Raw genomic sequence first — 16,950 nt, 5'->3', positions numbered from 1 at the left:
CTCCATTTTAATGGCCCCTCAAAACCTATATGCAAAACCACAGTATATTTAAAAAAAAAAAAATCTAAGAACACTGTGACAGAATGTTGCAGGGAACAGAAACAAGTAAAACCCAAGGGCTCAAGACTTGCAAAAGACGATTCCTTCCTTCCTATACTCTCTGCTGTTCCCCTCTGCCTTTAACATTCTTTTAGTAAGAGTCAGAACACAGTGACATAACAAACACCCACCTAACACTGTCTAAATACCAGAGATTTACAGAGCAACAAAATCAAATACATTTGTAATGAAAGCATTAAAAAAAAAACCAAACTGAATGCTTACTGAGCAATCACATTTGTTCACATTAAATAAAATGAGGTCTAGTCTTTTTTTTTTTTTTTGTTCTTTGCATAGTGATGTTTGCATTTGGAAAACACAGTCAAGTAACATGCAATGAAATGTATCGTGTTCTACTGTTTATAATTCTTTTTAAGGAAGTTTCAATACATTCTGATTTCTTTTGGATAAACTCTTCTCTACATAAAGTTTCATTATATTTTCCTGCACTCAAACCCACATTTTTACTTGTCTTTTGGAGATTCAAAGTCCAAGGGTCTATATAGATTTCCTCCTTAGAGCCTGTGCTGGGGCAATTACCATGGAATAGCAGTCACACACAACATATCATGGCAGTGACTCCCCAGAAGTCCTTCCCCCATCAATCTTCCTCACCCTCCTATTATTAAGATACACACTATTTTAATTTTCCACCCTAAATCAATACTCAATATGTAGTGTCAACTTAGATTTAGAAGCATCCTGGATTTGAACAAATACTGTAATTGTCTTTCTTGAAAATCCAAAAGCTTGAAGCAATTTCTTTCCTTTGTAATACCTTTATTCAGGGACAGAGGAGGAAAAAAAGGGAGATGACTAATTAACCCTTCTCTCAAGTTACCGTGACTATAATCACTTATTGCTGAGGCAGTTGTGTTTATTTCTCCTTCACAGCAACACTTTCCAAGAAAAAAGAATTTTCTTATGAAAATATGAAACAAAGTAGTAGCAGTCACCTGAAACTTTGACAGAGGAGCATATATTTAAACCTACTGAACTTCCAAAATAACAATCCATTCAGTTAGACAATCAATTTAGAGAAGGGGATTAAGTTGTAAAATGCAGTAATTCAATTACATTTTAAATCCCACCTACAAACAACTACAAAGTTATTCACCATTAAAAAAAAAAAAAAAAATCAAAACTTCCTCCTCCTTTCCCATATGTAAAAATTCTTGATGAAGTTTAAGTTTCCAAGGTTTGGAATTCTTGCTCACTGCACAGCAACAAGCACATATGTACAGACATCCAGAAGACACATTGATGTTTTTTTAATTACCATGATGAACAATATATTTTGATTAATTATCAGTAGCCTCTATCAAATTTTTCTAGATTTGAGAGCTCAATCTTTTTTTTTTTTTTTTTTTTCCCAAAGAAAAACCACAAGATTTCTGACAAAAATCCACACCTGTCTTTGGAGCAATTTACAAAATACTTACATGAGCAATCTCCACAAAACTGGAATTCCCCAACTTACTACACATTATCAACATACAAGAGTTACAAGCACTAACAACCAAAACATGCTGTTGCTGACTAGTGGGCATGTATATCACAGAATCACAGCACAGTTTGGGTTGGAAGGGACCTTAAAGACCATCTAGTTCCAACCCCCTGCCACGGGCAGGGACACCTTCCACCACACCAGGTTGCTCCCAGCCCCATCCAACCTGACCTTGAACCCTGCCAGGGAGGGGGCAGCCACAGCTGCTCTGGGCAACCTGGGCCAGGCTCTCACCACCCTCACAGCAAAGAATTGCTTCCTAAGATCTCATCTCAATCTCCCCTCTGTCAGTTTAAAACTGTTCCCCCTCATCCTATCACTCCATGCCCTTGTAAAAAGTCCCTCTCCAGCTTTCCTGTAGCCCCTTCAGGCACTGGAAGGTGCTAGAAGGTCTCCCCAGAGCCTTCTCTTCTCTGGGCTGAACAGCCCCAGCTCTCAGCCTGTCTCCAGAGCAGAGGGGCTCCAGCCCTCTGATCACCTTCGTGGCCTCCTCTGGACTCGCTCCAACAGCTCTGTGTCCTTCTTCTGTTGGTGCCCCAGAGCTGGACGCAGCACTGCAGGGGGGGTCTCACGAGAGCGGAGCAGAGGGGCAGAATCCCCTCCCTCGCCCTGCTGGCCACGCTGCTGGGGATGCAGCCCAGGACACGGGTGGCTTTCTAGGCTGCCAGCGCACAATGCAGCATCTACATTTGTTTTATCAACTGACTTCCCAGAGCATTGTGATGTACTGGTAGCACACTATGAATATCCGAGTAAATTAATTTTCACTGATTTGAAAATCTGTCTTTGATTGGAATCTGTTAAACATTTAAACTGAAATGGAAATATGTGCATTGCCAGTTTCTTCTGATCAAGGAGTTTCATTTTTATGATGCTTACAGACAAATGATACAGAAAAATGTTTGAAAGACTTCTGGAGAAAAGCCAACAATACATATTCAGTTTCTAGCTGAGCACAGCGGTTTCTTACACAAATATTTTAGGTGTTAAATGCACACAAACACAAGACAGTTCACCTGACAAGAGGACACAGCCTCAAGCTTGGCCAGGGGAGGTTCAGGTTGGACATTAGGAAGAATTTCTTCTCAGCAAGGGTCATTAGACATTGGAAGGGGCTGCCCAGGGAGGTGGTGGAGTCACCATCTCTGGAGGGGTTTAAGAAAAGACTGGACATGGCACTTAGTGCCCTGGTCTAGTTGACAGGGTAGTGTCAGGGCAACGGTTGGAGTCGATGATCCCAGAGGGCTCTTCCAACCTGGTTGATTCTGTGACCTACAAAATCTTCCCAGTATTTAAAGAAAAAAAATCCCACAAAACCAAAACACTGCGGGGGCAGCCCAATCTTCTATATTTTAACTTCTTTTAAAACATAATTTCTACATGCTTTATCAAGAATAGAACAAAGATACCTATCTTTCAGCAGACAGATATCCTGCACCACCCAAGATTTACCAACATCGAGCAGATTGCATGCCACAAAATTCACTCTTTCAGGAGACATATCTGAACCTCCTTGAAAGCAATAACTACTGACTGAGCAAGTCTTTCCCATTCACAGTAGCAGAATGTCTAGACAAAAGGCAATAAAGAACCATAGATCCAACTGTCCCTCAGTTCTTTTAGGACTTGACCGTTAACAAATACTTAAAAATGAAAAAGTGAAACACACACAGTTGAAAATTGAATTAGTATTGACTAACTGAACACAGCCAAAGGGGAAACCTTCTGCTCCTTCTAGGGATATCCAGTTTTGTTTTTTCAGAGGAAACAACTTTGCAATTTCAGAAGGTTCTTACAGAAGTTTTGAAAGAAAAATTTTCATGAAAATGCTTAAGCTGACTATAATAAAAAAAACCACATTTTTCCACATACTAGACAATTTTTCTTTTTTCATTATTACTATTTCTAAGGCTAGAGAAAATGGGACAATAGACTCTTTCCTGATTAGGCTGCACACAACCAAAACACTATTCTGAACAGCACAACTAATGGAGACTGACTTCATACAGACATGTCCTCTGTGCCCTAAGCAGTCTACATCCAAATACACTCAACCATCTTTCCTCTCTCTTTTATGCCATACCCATAAAAAAAGTAAATATTCTGGCTAGTCTGGAGACACAAGCAATGCTGACTGACCAGCTGACAACTGTATACACTGTTTGACAGTAAAGTACTCTAAGTTTTTGTAAGTATTATCACCAACTCAGATGTCTCTCCTCTAGCTAGCCAGCAATTTTCAGTTTTCACTCTCCTATATCTCCACATCTAAATAAAACTGGCCAATATATTCAGAAGAAATGGAAGGGCAGATGTGAAGAAATTTAAAACATATGTAAGTTTAGTTTTCATAGGGAACAGCTCAGAAAATCAAGTGTAAGTAGGGGATAAAAACACTAGATCTAGGAGGCTCCTAATGAATCTTGCTCATCCACTTACATATTTCTAGCAGAAGAGAGTACTGCAAAATAATATTCAGACTATACTGTGGAGGAAGTAGGGAAAAAGATAATTGTGTGCAACATCTCTTAATTTCTTTGCAATAAACAGACGCAAAACAGAACACAGTCAAGACAATCAGACTGTTGTAAAATACTGTTGAAGTACTGCCCGATACAATTTCTTTTGAGATCAAGAATTTAACCCACATGAATAAATGTGTGCTACTGAACCATATTTATTTCCTGGGAAATAGATTGACATACTACAATAACCTCACAATGGTAGTGGAAGGGCTTCACTGCCTAGATAGGGACACTCAAACATTTTCACTAAAGTAAGGACACCAAATATTTAAAGTCCATCTATTTCTTTGAAACTACAAACTATATGCCACAAACTACCACTAGCTTAGACTGAGATTGATCAGTGATGCACCCTTGACTTGAAAAGCAGCATCTATTTGGCATTCAACTTTTTTTTTTTTTTAATGGCAACCTGGCATACTGAGATGCATCAATAAAGCAGAGCTGAAGAAAACACAATGGAACAGATACCAGGTTTAATATCTGACAGGGAGATCATCACTGGAAAGGACTGAACTTATTGCTGCTGGTCTGCATCACTGACAGGTATTTTCCAATCCCAGGGCAAGTTGTTCTTAAGGAAGTATACTGAAGCCTTATTAAATAAATTAAAATGTAATGCTAAGATTCTAGGGAATCTCAGTGTATTAACTAGAACTGAAATTTTTCATATATTTTATCAAAAATGCTGTAATTAAGATGGCTGCACATCTCTTTGGCATGTCCTGATCTATTCACAAGAAGAGAAACTACATTTCTTGATCTCTCATTGAAGATAAAGTGCCCATGTGAATCCTCATGTGTTCCTAGATGGTCATTAATCCTTAGTCTTAAATATTATTTAAACTTGTTTACTTCGATAAAAAAATATTGCCTCCTTCTTGCCAAATCACTAGAATTAATTAGCAGAAACTTCAGTTAAAACACTTTTAATATGTGGAGAAAGGTCCAAATATTTATTGATTATAAAGGTACACCTCATTTAAAATTTCATTTGAAGAAACCGACAGAGTGAAAAAAACTAGAACGCCACATTCTTTTTACTGGTAATTTTGTGTAGAATTGTCACGGTTTAAAGCTGGGCTGGCGATTAAACCATCTTCAGCAGCACATATACTAAAAATCACTGAAAGGAAAATCGGCCTGGTTTAGGCCAAACCAGGACAAGAATGAACTGTCAAGTTTGCTTTATTATGGTGACATAAATAAAAGAATCAAAAACAGATATAGCATCAAGTTATTTTTACCCATTTACATAAGACCTTTCACCTTAGGATCAATATGAATAAAATGGAGCATGCCCAAAGAATACAGCATAAAGGAGATAAGAAGCAGAGTGAGCAAGCTTCTGATCTGAATATGGAGATAAATCAAAACACAACAGATGTAAAGCTAATAAAATTAAATATGCATCCACATGATGTACAGCTTAGATCTATGGCTTACTACTATAAAAAAATGACTGATTCCAAGAATTAAAGCAGGTTTCAAAGGAAAGATCCAGGCACTCACAAAGATAACACAAGGCAAACTTTTATAACAGTCAATATTAAAAGCAGTTAAGCAGTTTTGAAATAAATAAATAAAAAACAATTTTAGCAGCTTGTGAAGCCCTAAACATTTCATACTAAACATCAACAGCATGATATCCCTCCACTAAATCCAAAGCAGGATTTCACCAGAACCCTGTCTGGCTTCATAATGTGTTTTCTGGAATCAGGGATTCTTGAAACACAAGATTTCTTGGTTTGTGCAGTCCTTCCAACAGGAGACTGCCCATCACATATGGGCTCTGGAATTCACTTGTTCACTTAGTGGAAAGATTTTTGTCATTTTCTCCACTTCAACTCCCTTTGAAACTATGCAAATGTCAGTGTCACTGAATACCTGCCAGATCCATGATGGTTACATTTTGTGGAAATTTTTTTAAAAAAAATTCTTTGTTGAGGTCTATTTCAGGCCAAAACTGAAATTTTTATGAAAAAAATCCAGAAAACAAAGGCTTTTTTTGACAGCTTTTACTACAAGAAACCTTCACTGAAACAGGTCCTCAATTAGCCTCTTGCAAGTTTTTTCCATGCATCATCTGGTGTCAGTAACTGAATAAGACAAAATTCTGAAGCAGACATATCATTAATTTCATCCAGAATGGAAATTCTTATGTTCAAAGTAGCAGCAGCAGTTGTCTTTTATAAAGAACATCTGTTTAGGAAGTTGTCACATTTGCAGATTTCAGTTCTGTCCCTTCCATCCCATAAAGGAGAACCTGGGTTATTTTCTGCGTATCATTTTCTTGTCCATACATATCACTCCCTTTTCTTTAACCAACCTAGTTTCTCAACATCTTAATCTAAAAGTATAATTTTAAGATCATACTAGAAGTTGCTAATACCCTAATTTTACATCTATGGTCAAAAACTTTGAAAGACTGATAATTTTTACTACTTAAATTATTGCTTTTCTTCCAAACATGACAAAAAATTGGGATTAATTTAAATAAACTACTGGACACCTAATGTGACATTTCTAGTTTTTTACTCGTTTTTTAATTCAAACCTAAAAATTAGAAGCTTGTTATTAATTGATGCTTAAGAGTCACTATTCAGTTTTAAGTGAATGGAATAAACCTAAATGTTCTTGTAGTATATGAGAGATATTTTAAAATGCTCATTGATTTTTATATACTTTGCATGTTACTGTAACACATAATGATAAACTTAAATAAAACCCACAAACAGTATATTAAAGAGCCAGGATTAGCAAGGATGAATACTTACCTTTCTCTTATAAAGTCTGCTAAGTCTTTTGTTGACAAATGTCCGTGTTTCATGTTGTGATAGAGGACATCAAAGCCATTGTTCCTTTCCCCCTAAAGATTAATAATAAAAATGAAGTAGAACTATGAAACACGACATGCTAAAACAATTACAGAAGAAAGTATAGAACCTATGCATTTTAATAACTGATCAAGTTTCATGAAATGAATGATTTCTAATGCTTCAGCTTTTTACCAATTGCTGTTAGTTCCCTTCAATCCCTTATATGTAAAACAAACTAAAATCACCTCAGCAGCCACTACTACCCTTTGAATGACAACTCTATTAAATATTTCTAGACTATATTTAAAGCCATTTATTTTCTAGATTTCTACGGGTCTTGTATTCTTTCACTTACCATGTTATTAAACACATACCTAATAGTGCATTCCCTCTTCCTTCCCTCATATCTTTCATTATATCCTATGAACTAAAATTCACACTTCGGAATCACTGGATATCCCACCTCCCCAATTTGTCATACTTCATGGATATTTCTCTGTTTTTTGTAAAATTGATAAAAATCACTAACTTCTTCCTTCTCACAGGTAACTTCTCTTTGTCTATTCTTAAGTTTAGTTTTAAAACTTAAAACATTTTCCAATCAGTAAGGCATATCTCACCATTAAAACTGAGACATTGCCCTAAAAACTGATTAATAAACTCAGACAGCTTATCACCTCTGGCACCATGGTGAACTTCCCCCGAACAGGAGAAAGCAACAATAAATGAAAGGAAGGTGAGGCAAGGCATGGCATAACACCACTGCTATTATAAGTTTTCCTGTCAAACTATCCATTCCCCTCCTGCCTTCCAAAAGCTTCAGATCCATAATGCTGCTGCTACTAAAGACACAGAAGCATGCCCTCAGGAAAATCGCATGCACGTTCATGTTGGAATGGAAAGAAGGATGAGAAGCAGAATCCTGGACTTTTCACAATGGCAGCTCTACATCTCCAGTGAAAGAAGCCTAAGGATTTGGTCAGACACCATTCCAATCATTTGTCCTTTTTGTTCTGGAAAAATTTGTTTGTGCAGCCGTAAGGCACACCTGATCAGGGAAATTATACAGTTGAAAAATAAAGCTAGCAAATAAAGACAAAGATCAGTGATCCAGATCACTATGAGGACATGAACAGCTGCATTGCTCAGCAAAAGAGATGGGAGCAAGGAGGAGGCAGCAGACAGGGATCTATCCGCTTAAGTGGAAGCGGCCACAGGTGAATGGAAGAACCTCACAGCAGCCACAGTAGTAGGCCCACTTCTGTGAAGTGTTAACTGCACTAGGATTATTTGCTTTACTTCCAAACATCAGGGAAAACAAAAAACAAAGACAGACACCTATAAAATGACTGCTCCTAAGACTGCAGTAAGTTGTAACCTGAAAAAGTTCATCAAAATGCAGACCAGTTTAGCGTAAGTGCAATTACAGAAAGGTCTGTAAAAAGTACAAGCAGAACTAAATTGAATACACCAAAATACAGCAAACTTTAAAAGGACTATCTACAGAGCAAGGCTTTTTGTATGTTTGAAAAATAAAAGAAGGATAAGAACACCAACTAGTAGGAAATATTTTTTTTTTTTTTTTTTTTTTTAAATGTAGTCTTACTATTCCAAGTACCAGGTTAATCACAACAGTTCAATAAACTGTTTGGAGTAGTTAATGATAACAAACACTTTTTTAAACAATTTGTGTGTGAGGAATGCAATTAAGAACTAATAGCTAGCAAATTAGGTTTGAGGAAGCCAGATCCACTTTTATTAAAAATAAGATATCTGCAAATGCAAAAAGTAAACAATTTCACTCCCCTTTCACTCCTATCTAACCAGTTTGAAGCTCAGAATAATTTTGACTACTGGTGCACTAATAGGTACCTTATTAACTTTCTGTATTTACTCAATATAAACCCTGAATGCCACTGCATTACAAAACCACCAGAATAGTTCTGTAATTAAGACCTTACTGATATTTTCAATTAGAATACCAAAACCCCCTCTTATTTAACTACTGCAAAGTTATCAAAGTTATCATGCCTAAATTTGGAGATAAACTTTTACAAATAAGTGTTAAGCATTTCTTCCAGAAAAACTAATAAAATTCTCCTTTATGAAGTGTTCTTTCCCTTGCTTTAAGGTATTTCTTCTACCTAAACCAACACATTGATCAAAATGTGCTGAACACACACTGCTTCTGAACTTTTGTTGTTTTAACCCCAGCCAGCAACTAATCACCACACAGCCACTCGCTCATTCCTCCCCCCTCAGTGGGATGAGGGAGAGAATCAGGGGAAAAAAAAAAGTAAGAGTCGTGGACTGAGATAAAGACAGTTTAATAGGACAGAAAAGGAAGGAAAAACAATAATTAATAATAATAAATGATTATACAAGTGATGCACAATGCAATTGCTCACCACCCACTGACTGATGCCCAGCCAGTCCCCGAGCAGCAATCGCCACCCCGTGGCCAACTCCCCCCAGCTTTATATGCTGAGCATGACATCATATGGTATGGAATATCCCTTTGGTCAGTTGGCGTCAGCTGTCCCAGCTGTGTCCCCTCCCAACTTCTTGGGCACTCTCAGCCTCCTCGCTCGCGGGGCGGTATGAGAAACTGAGAAGCCCTTGACTCTGTGTAAGCACTGCTCAGCAACAACTAAAACATCAGTGCCTTATCAACATTCTTTGAAGAAAAGGGGGAGTCGAGGGCGCGGCTCTTGGGTGCTGGGCGACGGTCCCAGAGTAACGACACAATCCCAATATGAGTATGGAAGTTCTCCGTTTAATGATTATACGTACAGGATATATATAGACTCTAAGCAGAGAGCACGCTGATCACGCACCAAAGCCCGCATTTCCATTGGTAAAGCCTTGCTGTCCACGCGTACTAGTAGCATATACGATTGGTCTATAATTTTAGATACACAGAGCGATAAGCACCCCCTCCCCTTTTCCTGTTTCTCTTATCTGTTTGTTACAACTGCCAAGTTCTTGTTTTGTTGCATTTTTGCAGCGTTCAAGGAGAGTCCAAGGTGACTCGCTCCGGGCCTAACTCTTGCTCAGAGCCTGGATTGCTCAGACTGCTCAGAAGCATGAAATCATGCCCCCTCTCACTTAACCAAGCCTCCACAATTCTTCTCATCCAAAACACAGTATTATACAGCTACCAGGAAGAAAATTAACTCTATCCCAGCCAAAACCAGGACAACTTTTAAAAGCAACTTTTCATAATGGGGTAGCTTTTAATCTTTTCTATACTGGAGCTCCATAAATTTCCTGCCAGTTTAGAAATACAGGAAGGGTAGCATAGCCATGACCCAGCCTCTGGCTGCAGCATTCCTGAGGGCTGATAATCTATCAGAAATGTAACTTTGCAAACCTTTACAGAATGGAATGAGCCAGAAAAAAACAATTCTCATCATCATCTTGTTCCCTAACTGTAACTGAAGATTACTGCAAACAAACTAGTTTTTCCACTTAAATGAAGTTTTCAAATCAGTCCTACTCTTGTTCTTGACTTCATATTGAATAGCAGAAAGCACAAGAGAAACAGAACAGATACTTTCCTCAATTAAAAAAGTCCCCCAAAAGCCACACCTTTTATACATTATCAATAGTTATCAGAGGCTAAGAGGCTATGTGAAAAATATATTAAGGTTTAAACAAAGCAGCAAGCCCAAAGCAGACTCCCAGATTCGAGGGCCTATATGGCTTAAGTTTGGCACAGCTAAAAGACGTTTTCACTTGCAAATATAATGCCAAGTGCAGCCTACCTTACCAATACCATACTCCACCTATGAGCACAAACATCTAGATTTCAAAACTGTTCAATTATTTACAAGTTACATGATCAAGAGTACTGATGATTAACCTGATGACAATTCTATAAATTACATTATCTTCTGCTCATGTTTGGAGATGTGTACCTATGTCAAACTATGGTATCTCAGCACAGAGAGCATACATTTTTCTGCTTAGGAAAAGCTCTATGGCCTATCCACAACTACTTCATTTAGTAGTTATTTTCATGAAGAGTAGCTCAAACAATTAATACACTGAGCAGCAGAGTTAATGCTCTCTGTTTAGGATAAAGACAGAGATGTATGCTGCAGCTAAGAGGAAAAAAGGTAGTTCAATTTACAAAAAAAACAAGTATGTATCATCTATGTGCACATCAGCCATCAACACTTTATTTGTGCTTTGGTTGTTCTTCCTCAACACTACCCCTCCCCATACACATTGTATAAAATCCTGTACATGGAAATTGTATGTCTAGCCAATTTTTCTTCATTACATGTTTTTACCCGTTCCTTCCTGATGGCAACAGTAATAGCTGGGATCATGAAAAGCCCAGTACCAACCTACTTAAAATTAAATAACATTAGGAAAAAAAAAATCTCATTCCCTAACCATTGTACCAATTAGTCTTTATAGTATGAAACTGTATGAACTTTCTTAAGATATATATAGTTTACGTTGTATGCTGCACAGACATGGTTAAGTAAACATGACTAAAGGACCCCAGCTCATTGCAAGGAGGAAAACGACAGCCCCCACCCTAAAGAATAAAGGGTACCCCTGGACTACCCAGATCACACCAGCATCCCAGCTCTTCGACACCTCTGTGAAACCCTCCCGTTATCTGGCATCAGAGATAAGTAACTGCAGCAAGACTGACTCCAGGGACATCGAGATCAAGAAAGGAGATGGATGATGACACCATAGAATTATAGCTGCTTTGCAAAACAGTAGTGTGTGTTAAGTAGCAATTGGTCAAATCATGTTGTACCTGAATGCTTGAAACATATAAGAACCCTGTGTAAAATCGCATGCAGAGTGCCCCAATTTGAATGGGACACCTCATGCACATGAATAAAGAATTACTCTTGTAATTCTATACTTTGTGTCTTAGCCTCTCTCCTCAGTCGACACGGGCGGGTTGTGAAAGTTTCGTAACAATAAACACAGTAGATAGATGAGACCTTCCACTCCCATTCAGAAGCAATTACCATCCACTGCTATGACAGACAGACAGTAAAGTCAGATGCAGATTCTTCTAGAAGTTGGATCTTGGAGAAAGAGGAATCTCTTATCATTTCTAATATCAGGTTATATGCAACAGATTTTCACATTATATGCAACAGACTTCCACATCAGTTTGAAAGACCATTCTGAATGTCATTTCAATGGTAAAACACCATCTGTTGAGGATGATCCCATCATTACTCAACAGAAAACAACTGTAAAACTGTGTATAAGAATGCAAAATGTAAGCAGTCCCCTCTCCATATAGGCTCCGTTTAATTACTTTGAAGTTCATTAGCAGTTTTCTCCTTTTTCCCTAGAGCTAACAAAACTCTCTTCAGAAGCTAGCGTTCTTGTTGAGGTTTCCCATTTTACACTGCCATAAGAGAGCTCTTCTGTGGATATAGTATAGATGTCTCCTGACAGCAAGCCATAAGAGGAAACAAGACTTCAAATACAACTAAACACTTCACTTAAATAAGCCTACAATGAATGAGGCATTACTGACCAACTTTGCATACAAAATAAATTAAGAGTCATGGAAAAATAGAGCAGACAGTCCTTCCATATCCCTTCATTGAGAACTAACTGCAATGATTTTTCTCATGGAAATGAAAGTAACCCTGTCAGCAATTGTGAAGTCGGAATTCAGCATTTCCATGGCTTATACATAACAGGAAACAGATTACAGGAACTCTATTTTACTAAACTACTTAATAGACTTTGAAAAATTTTAAGTTTGTGTTGAATATAAAAGATGATTCTGAATTTAAAACTTACATTTGGTAAAATGGCCAGAAATTTTTGGGCAATCTGTAGCAGTATTTATTTCCTATGTTTCTAATCAAATTGTATAAGTGGAAGCTCTGTCTACTTTGGACCAAAACCATTCAACATTAACATCTATTAGTGTAAAAAGCTTATACTCTGTTATAGCACCCTCTTTTTACTCAATGTAAACAAGTGTTTCTCAACTATTAAGGTGATTCTAAAGTTTCTATGACTGGTCAGATACATACTACTTGTTGAGCTAGTGTGAGAAGCAAGAAGAGGACAGCTACAAATACTGTTATCACAGAAAAACAGAGCAGATGAGACAATAAAAGGCACATGCAGTTCTCAAACACATTTTGATTTTGGTCAAACTTCAGAAGCTTGATGAGAGAAGTTCAGACAAAGTTTGATTTCCCCCCCCAAGTACAGCAAGTAAAGAAACATTTGTCAATAAGTGAATTACCATTAGCAGTGGTTAAGCATGCACAATCATCCTTTACCCCTATTCAATCCTTTAAACAAGACCATATTACCACATTACACTGAAGAAATGGAACAGATTGAGAAAAACTATACTTTTGATTATAAGTTATTTAAGTCATAACCCGCTTAATCCTCTTTTTTTAAAATAGCCTACACCAAGCCCACAACTTATTCTCCAGGCAACAGGCAGACAAATATTCAAACTGCAACATTTGGAAGTGGTACTCCAACTTAACTACAGAATTTCTTTTTAACCATGAAAAGTTTAGTTCTCTAATTTACTTCAAATTGTCATAAAATAAAAAATGGATAATCTCCAAATTAAGTTTCCAAACCCTAGTTAAACCTTACAACTGCCTATGGCAAACATGATATATCAATAAAATATGACCAAAAAAACCACCCCTCTTGTTAGATAAGCACTAAATAGGAAAAGTCTAGAAAAGAATGAATGGGGGAAATAAAGTCACTTGCTTCAGTTTTTGGGGTGAGAATTGAAAAATTTGTATCCTTTGCCTCTTGTTTTGGTCAGCTCTAGAGAAGCTGTCCTACAGCTAGTTTTACTTAAAAGTACCACCCATACTATTCTGTCAGATAGGTGAATGAAAAAAACCCACACCCTTGGCTAACAGATTATGCATGCAAAAATCCCAATACAGATAGATCATAATGGCATAGAAGTCCTTTTGGTAGAAAAATTTGTCTGTATCAAGAAAATTCCAGAGTTGTTCCAGAGTTACACCAATGTGCCAAATAATAACTGTAGACAATATCCATTAATGGGGGAAATTTGCTGAAACTAGGTACAACTTTTCAACAACTACAAGATTTGATTTATGCTGCTTAAAAGATACCCTACTTAATTAATTTACAAATTTTAGTGCAACAAAACAATAGAAACTGGGTATACATTCCTGTAATTCTAAAATGAAAGTTTTAAATATTAACCAAAAACAATCTTCTCTTTACCCACAAACTTAGAAAGACATATACTAGCCATTATGGTTTGTCCATTTGTATTGTTGACTTCTTTTCATTCACCTAACTCCAGGTAAATTTAAACTCATTTTAGATGCTCTGATAAACATCATTGTCATTTTGTTTAAACTGTTGCTGTTTGCTGCAGTTTCAAAAAAGTAACATGTTTCATACTTTCCACCTAGGCAATTATTTAATGGACCCTGTATACATGAAAATATTCTTCTGATTAATATTATGGTGTTATATTTTTGAAAGCTAGCTAAGAGTAATTTTCAATTACCAAGTGTCTGAAAGAGCTACATAAAATTGAGAGCATCAAAAATCAAAAAAAGTAGTCACCTGATGTTTACACTGGCAACATATCTTCTTCAGTTCTGAAAGTTTTGAGGAGTTTGAAAACAAAAGCAACCTGGCAATTTCAATTTTCTTCTTCCAGCTTCAATAAACTAAATAAAGATCAGCTCCAGAGAAGCTCTATGCAGATGAAGAAGAACAGATATTTTTATCTATATGTAGATAATTAAAAATATATTTTTGAATAAAAAGATGAAAAGTTGCCAATTCATGCTAAATGCACAGAGGGAAGAGACTGAGCAAATATTGCACAACAGCTCTCTTGAAACTGAGCATCCAACTGTATGCCAAGCAGAAGAGTAGCACTATGTAAACATGTGAATGGAACTCCAGGTGGAAGCATGACAAGTCTCATTATCACTCATATCACATAAGCACATATGAGAATATGTCTTACACTAATTAGAGAAAGCCTCTTCACAAAGCTAAGCTAATTAACCCGGACACAGCCAGCCCTTACATGTTACAAAAGAAATTGAAAAGAAAGGAATCTTCCTCACAGCCATTCTCAAAAATCTACAGGTAACACCAGCAATTAAAAAGATAAAATAAAAAGAATTTGTCAAAACCAATTTAAACACACATTTTTATATCCCAGAACTTCCAGACTTACCATGCACAGCATTACACAGAGATCAGTTTCAGCTTTATATAGAACTTCCAACAGTTGAATCAAATTAATTTAAAACAATTAACAAATATATACTGACTGGCTTAGAAGTGGCTTATTTTGGTTGACCTGAAACAGTTTAATAGACTCACAATTAACAAGAGTATTGCCTGCACCAGACAGTTTAAAAATCAAACTTATATCAAAACTTATGCAACACTAAGTAGTGCTAAGAAAACAGTAAGTCAATGATAATGAATACTTTTTATTCTACTGCACCAGTATGAGCATACTCAAAGTGACAAAACCTAGCTATGAATAATGGAAATAACTTAAAAGAACACTTACTTTGATGTTTCAGACCAGCTACAGTAACAACGAAAACAAGTTTCATTTCACACAAGGCTCAATAATCCAAATCCTGATTTTAAGTTTTTCCTCCATGTATAACTACCCAATTAAAAAGATAAGTATCTGTATAGAGATAACTGACAAATTATGTTTCTAAAACAGACTATAAAGTCTGTTCTTTCTCTTGCTGGCTACTGTTCAGGCTGTACCTTCTATCATGCAGACAGAAATGAGTTGTCGGTAAAAAAGCATAAAGTTCCGAGATGCAGTTTTACTCTTGCATGATACAATTGTAAGTTGTTACAGTTAGTGCCATTCCCCCAAACAACTGCCCTGTATGGGAGGCTTAACGAAGAGAAATGAGACTGCAGTAGAAGCCCCATCTATGCACCACAGTGGCTGCAAGAGTAAGACCCCCCTAGCAAAGGGTCTCCCGCTCGTATCTGCACACCCCTTGGCCCAGCAAACCCTCTTCCCCATCGTTTCTCCCTAACAGACCACCGAGCACTGCGCGAGGCAGGGGCAGGGCGCTTCCCCCACGGCCCAGCTTGGCAGAGGCGAGGCGAGCAGCGGCAGGCGCAGGAGGCCGCCGCAAAGGCACAGAGTGACACGGAGAGGACAGCGGACACCATCCCTCCGCCGCGCTCCCCGCGGCAAGGCCCAAGCCCAGTCCCCAGGGTGGCGTAAGAGTCGAGGCTGTTCCGCGGAGAGTACGCCAGATGCACCGCACCCTGCCCTGCCCCTCCCACCCGCGACACGGAGGAACCGGCCCGAGGCACTTCCCTACCCAGAAGTTCTCCACGAAGTACGCCATCATTGCCCCGGCCCTCAGCGAGCACGAGCCCAGGCCCGGCCGCCTCAACCACCAAGACACAAGAGAGCAAAAAAAAAAACGCTGTCGCAACGCGCCGCACCACCCTTTCCGTTACGATGCAACCGCCTCCTTCCACACAGCATCACCACCCCCCAATGCCACGCATGTGCACAGCTGCCGCCGGTGCCGCGGCTCCTGCGCAGGCGCGTCGCGTTCCCCCCGCACCGGCAGAGGAGAGGCGCGCGCATGCCCACAGCGCCGGCCCCACCGCAGCTGAGAAGTGCTGTCTCAGAAGTGAAGAAACCCTGATATCTATAGAAATATGAACATACTTGTGGAAGGCAGACTCAGAAATCTTGAGTAAAATCCCCTCTAAAAAATTCCTTAACCAATTAGGAGTGACTATACTGAATGCATACGAATTATTTGACACCCAGGAATCATAGAATCAGACTGGTTTGGTTTGGAAGGGACCTTAAAGATCATCTAGTTCCAACCCCCTGCCACGGGCAGGGACACCTTCCACCAGACCAGGTTGCTCCCAGCCCCATCCAACCTGGCCTTGAACACTGCCAGGGAGGGGGCAGCCACAGCTTCTCTGGGCAACCTGGGCC

General features: G+C 38.4%; 1 protein-coding gene across 2 annotated transcripts in view; it reads right to left on the bottom strand.

Moving 5' to 3' along the window:
• LOC137677104 (F-BAR domain only protein 2-like) overlaps positions 1 to 16,450 on the bottom strand; it is a 117,844-nt gene extending 101,394 nt beyond the window's left edge. For both annotated transcript variants that reach the window (XM_068424291.1, XM_068424292.1), the window contains exons 1-2: positions 16,310 to 16,450; positions 6,909 to 7,000 (exon numbers count right to left, since the gene is read on the bottom strand). In XM_068424291.1, coding sequence (XP_068280392.1) covers positions 6,909 to 7,000; positions 16,310 to 16,339 — 122 coding nt within the window. In that variant the 5' untranslated portion in view covers positions 16,340 to 16,450. The remainder of the gene's footprint in view (positions 1 to 6,908; positions 7,001 to 16,309) is intronic.
• Between the last annotated feature and the right edge of the window lie 500 nt (positions 16,451 to 16,950).

This window comes from Nyctibius grandis (genome assembly GCF_013368605.1).
Source record: "Nyctibius grandis isolate bNycGra1 chromosome W unlocalized genomic scaffold, bNycGra1.pri SUPER_W_unloc_1, whole genome shotgun sequence".
In the NCBI taxonomy this organism is placed as follows: Eukaryota; Metazoa; Chordata; class Aves; order Nyctibiiformes; family Nyctibiidae; genus Nyctibius; species Nyctibius grandis.
This window is presented reverse-complemented; position numbering and strand designations above follow the sequence as displayed.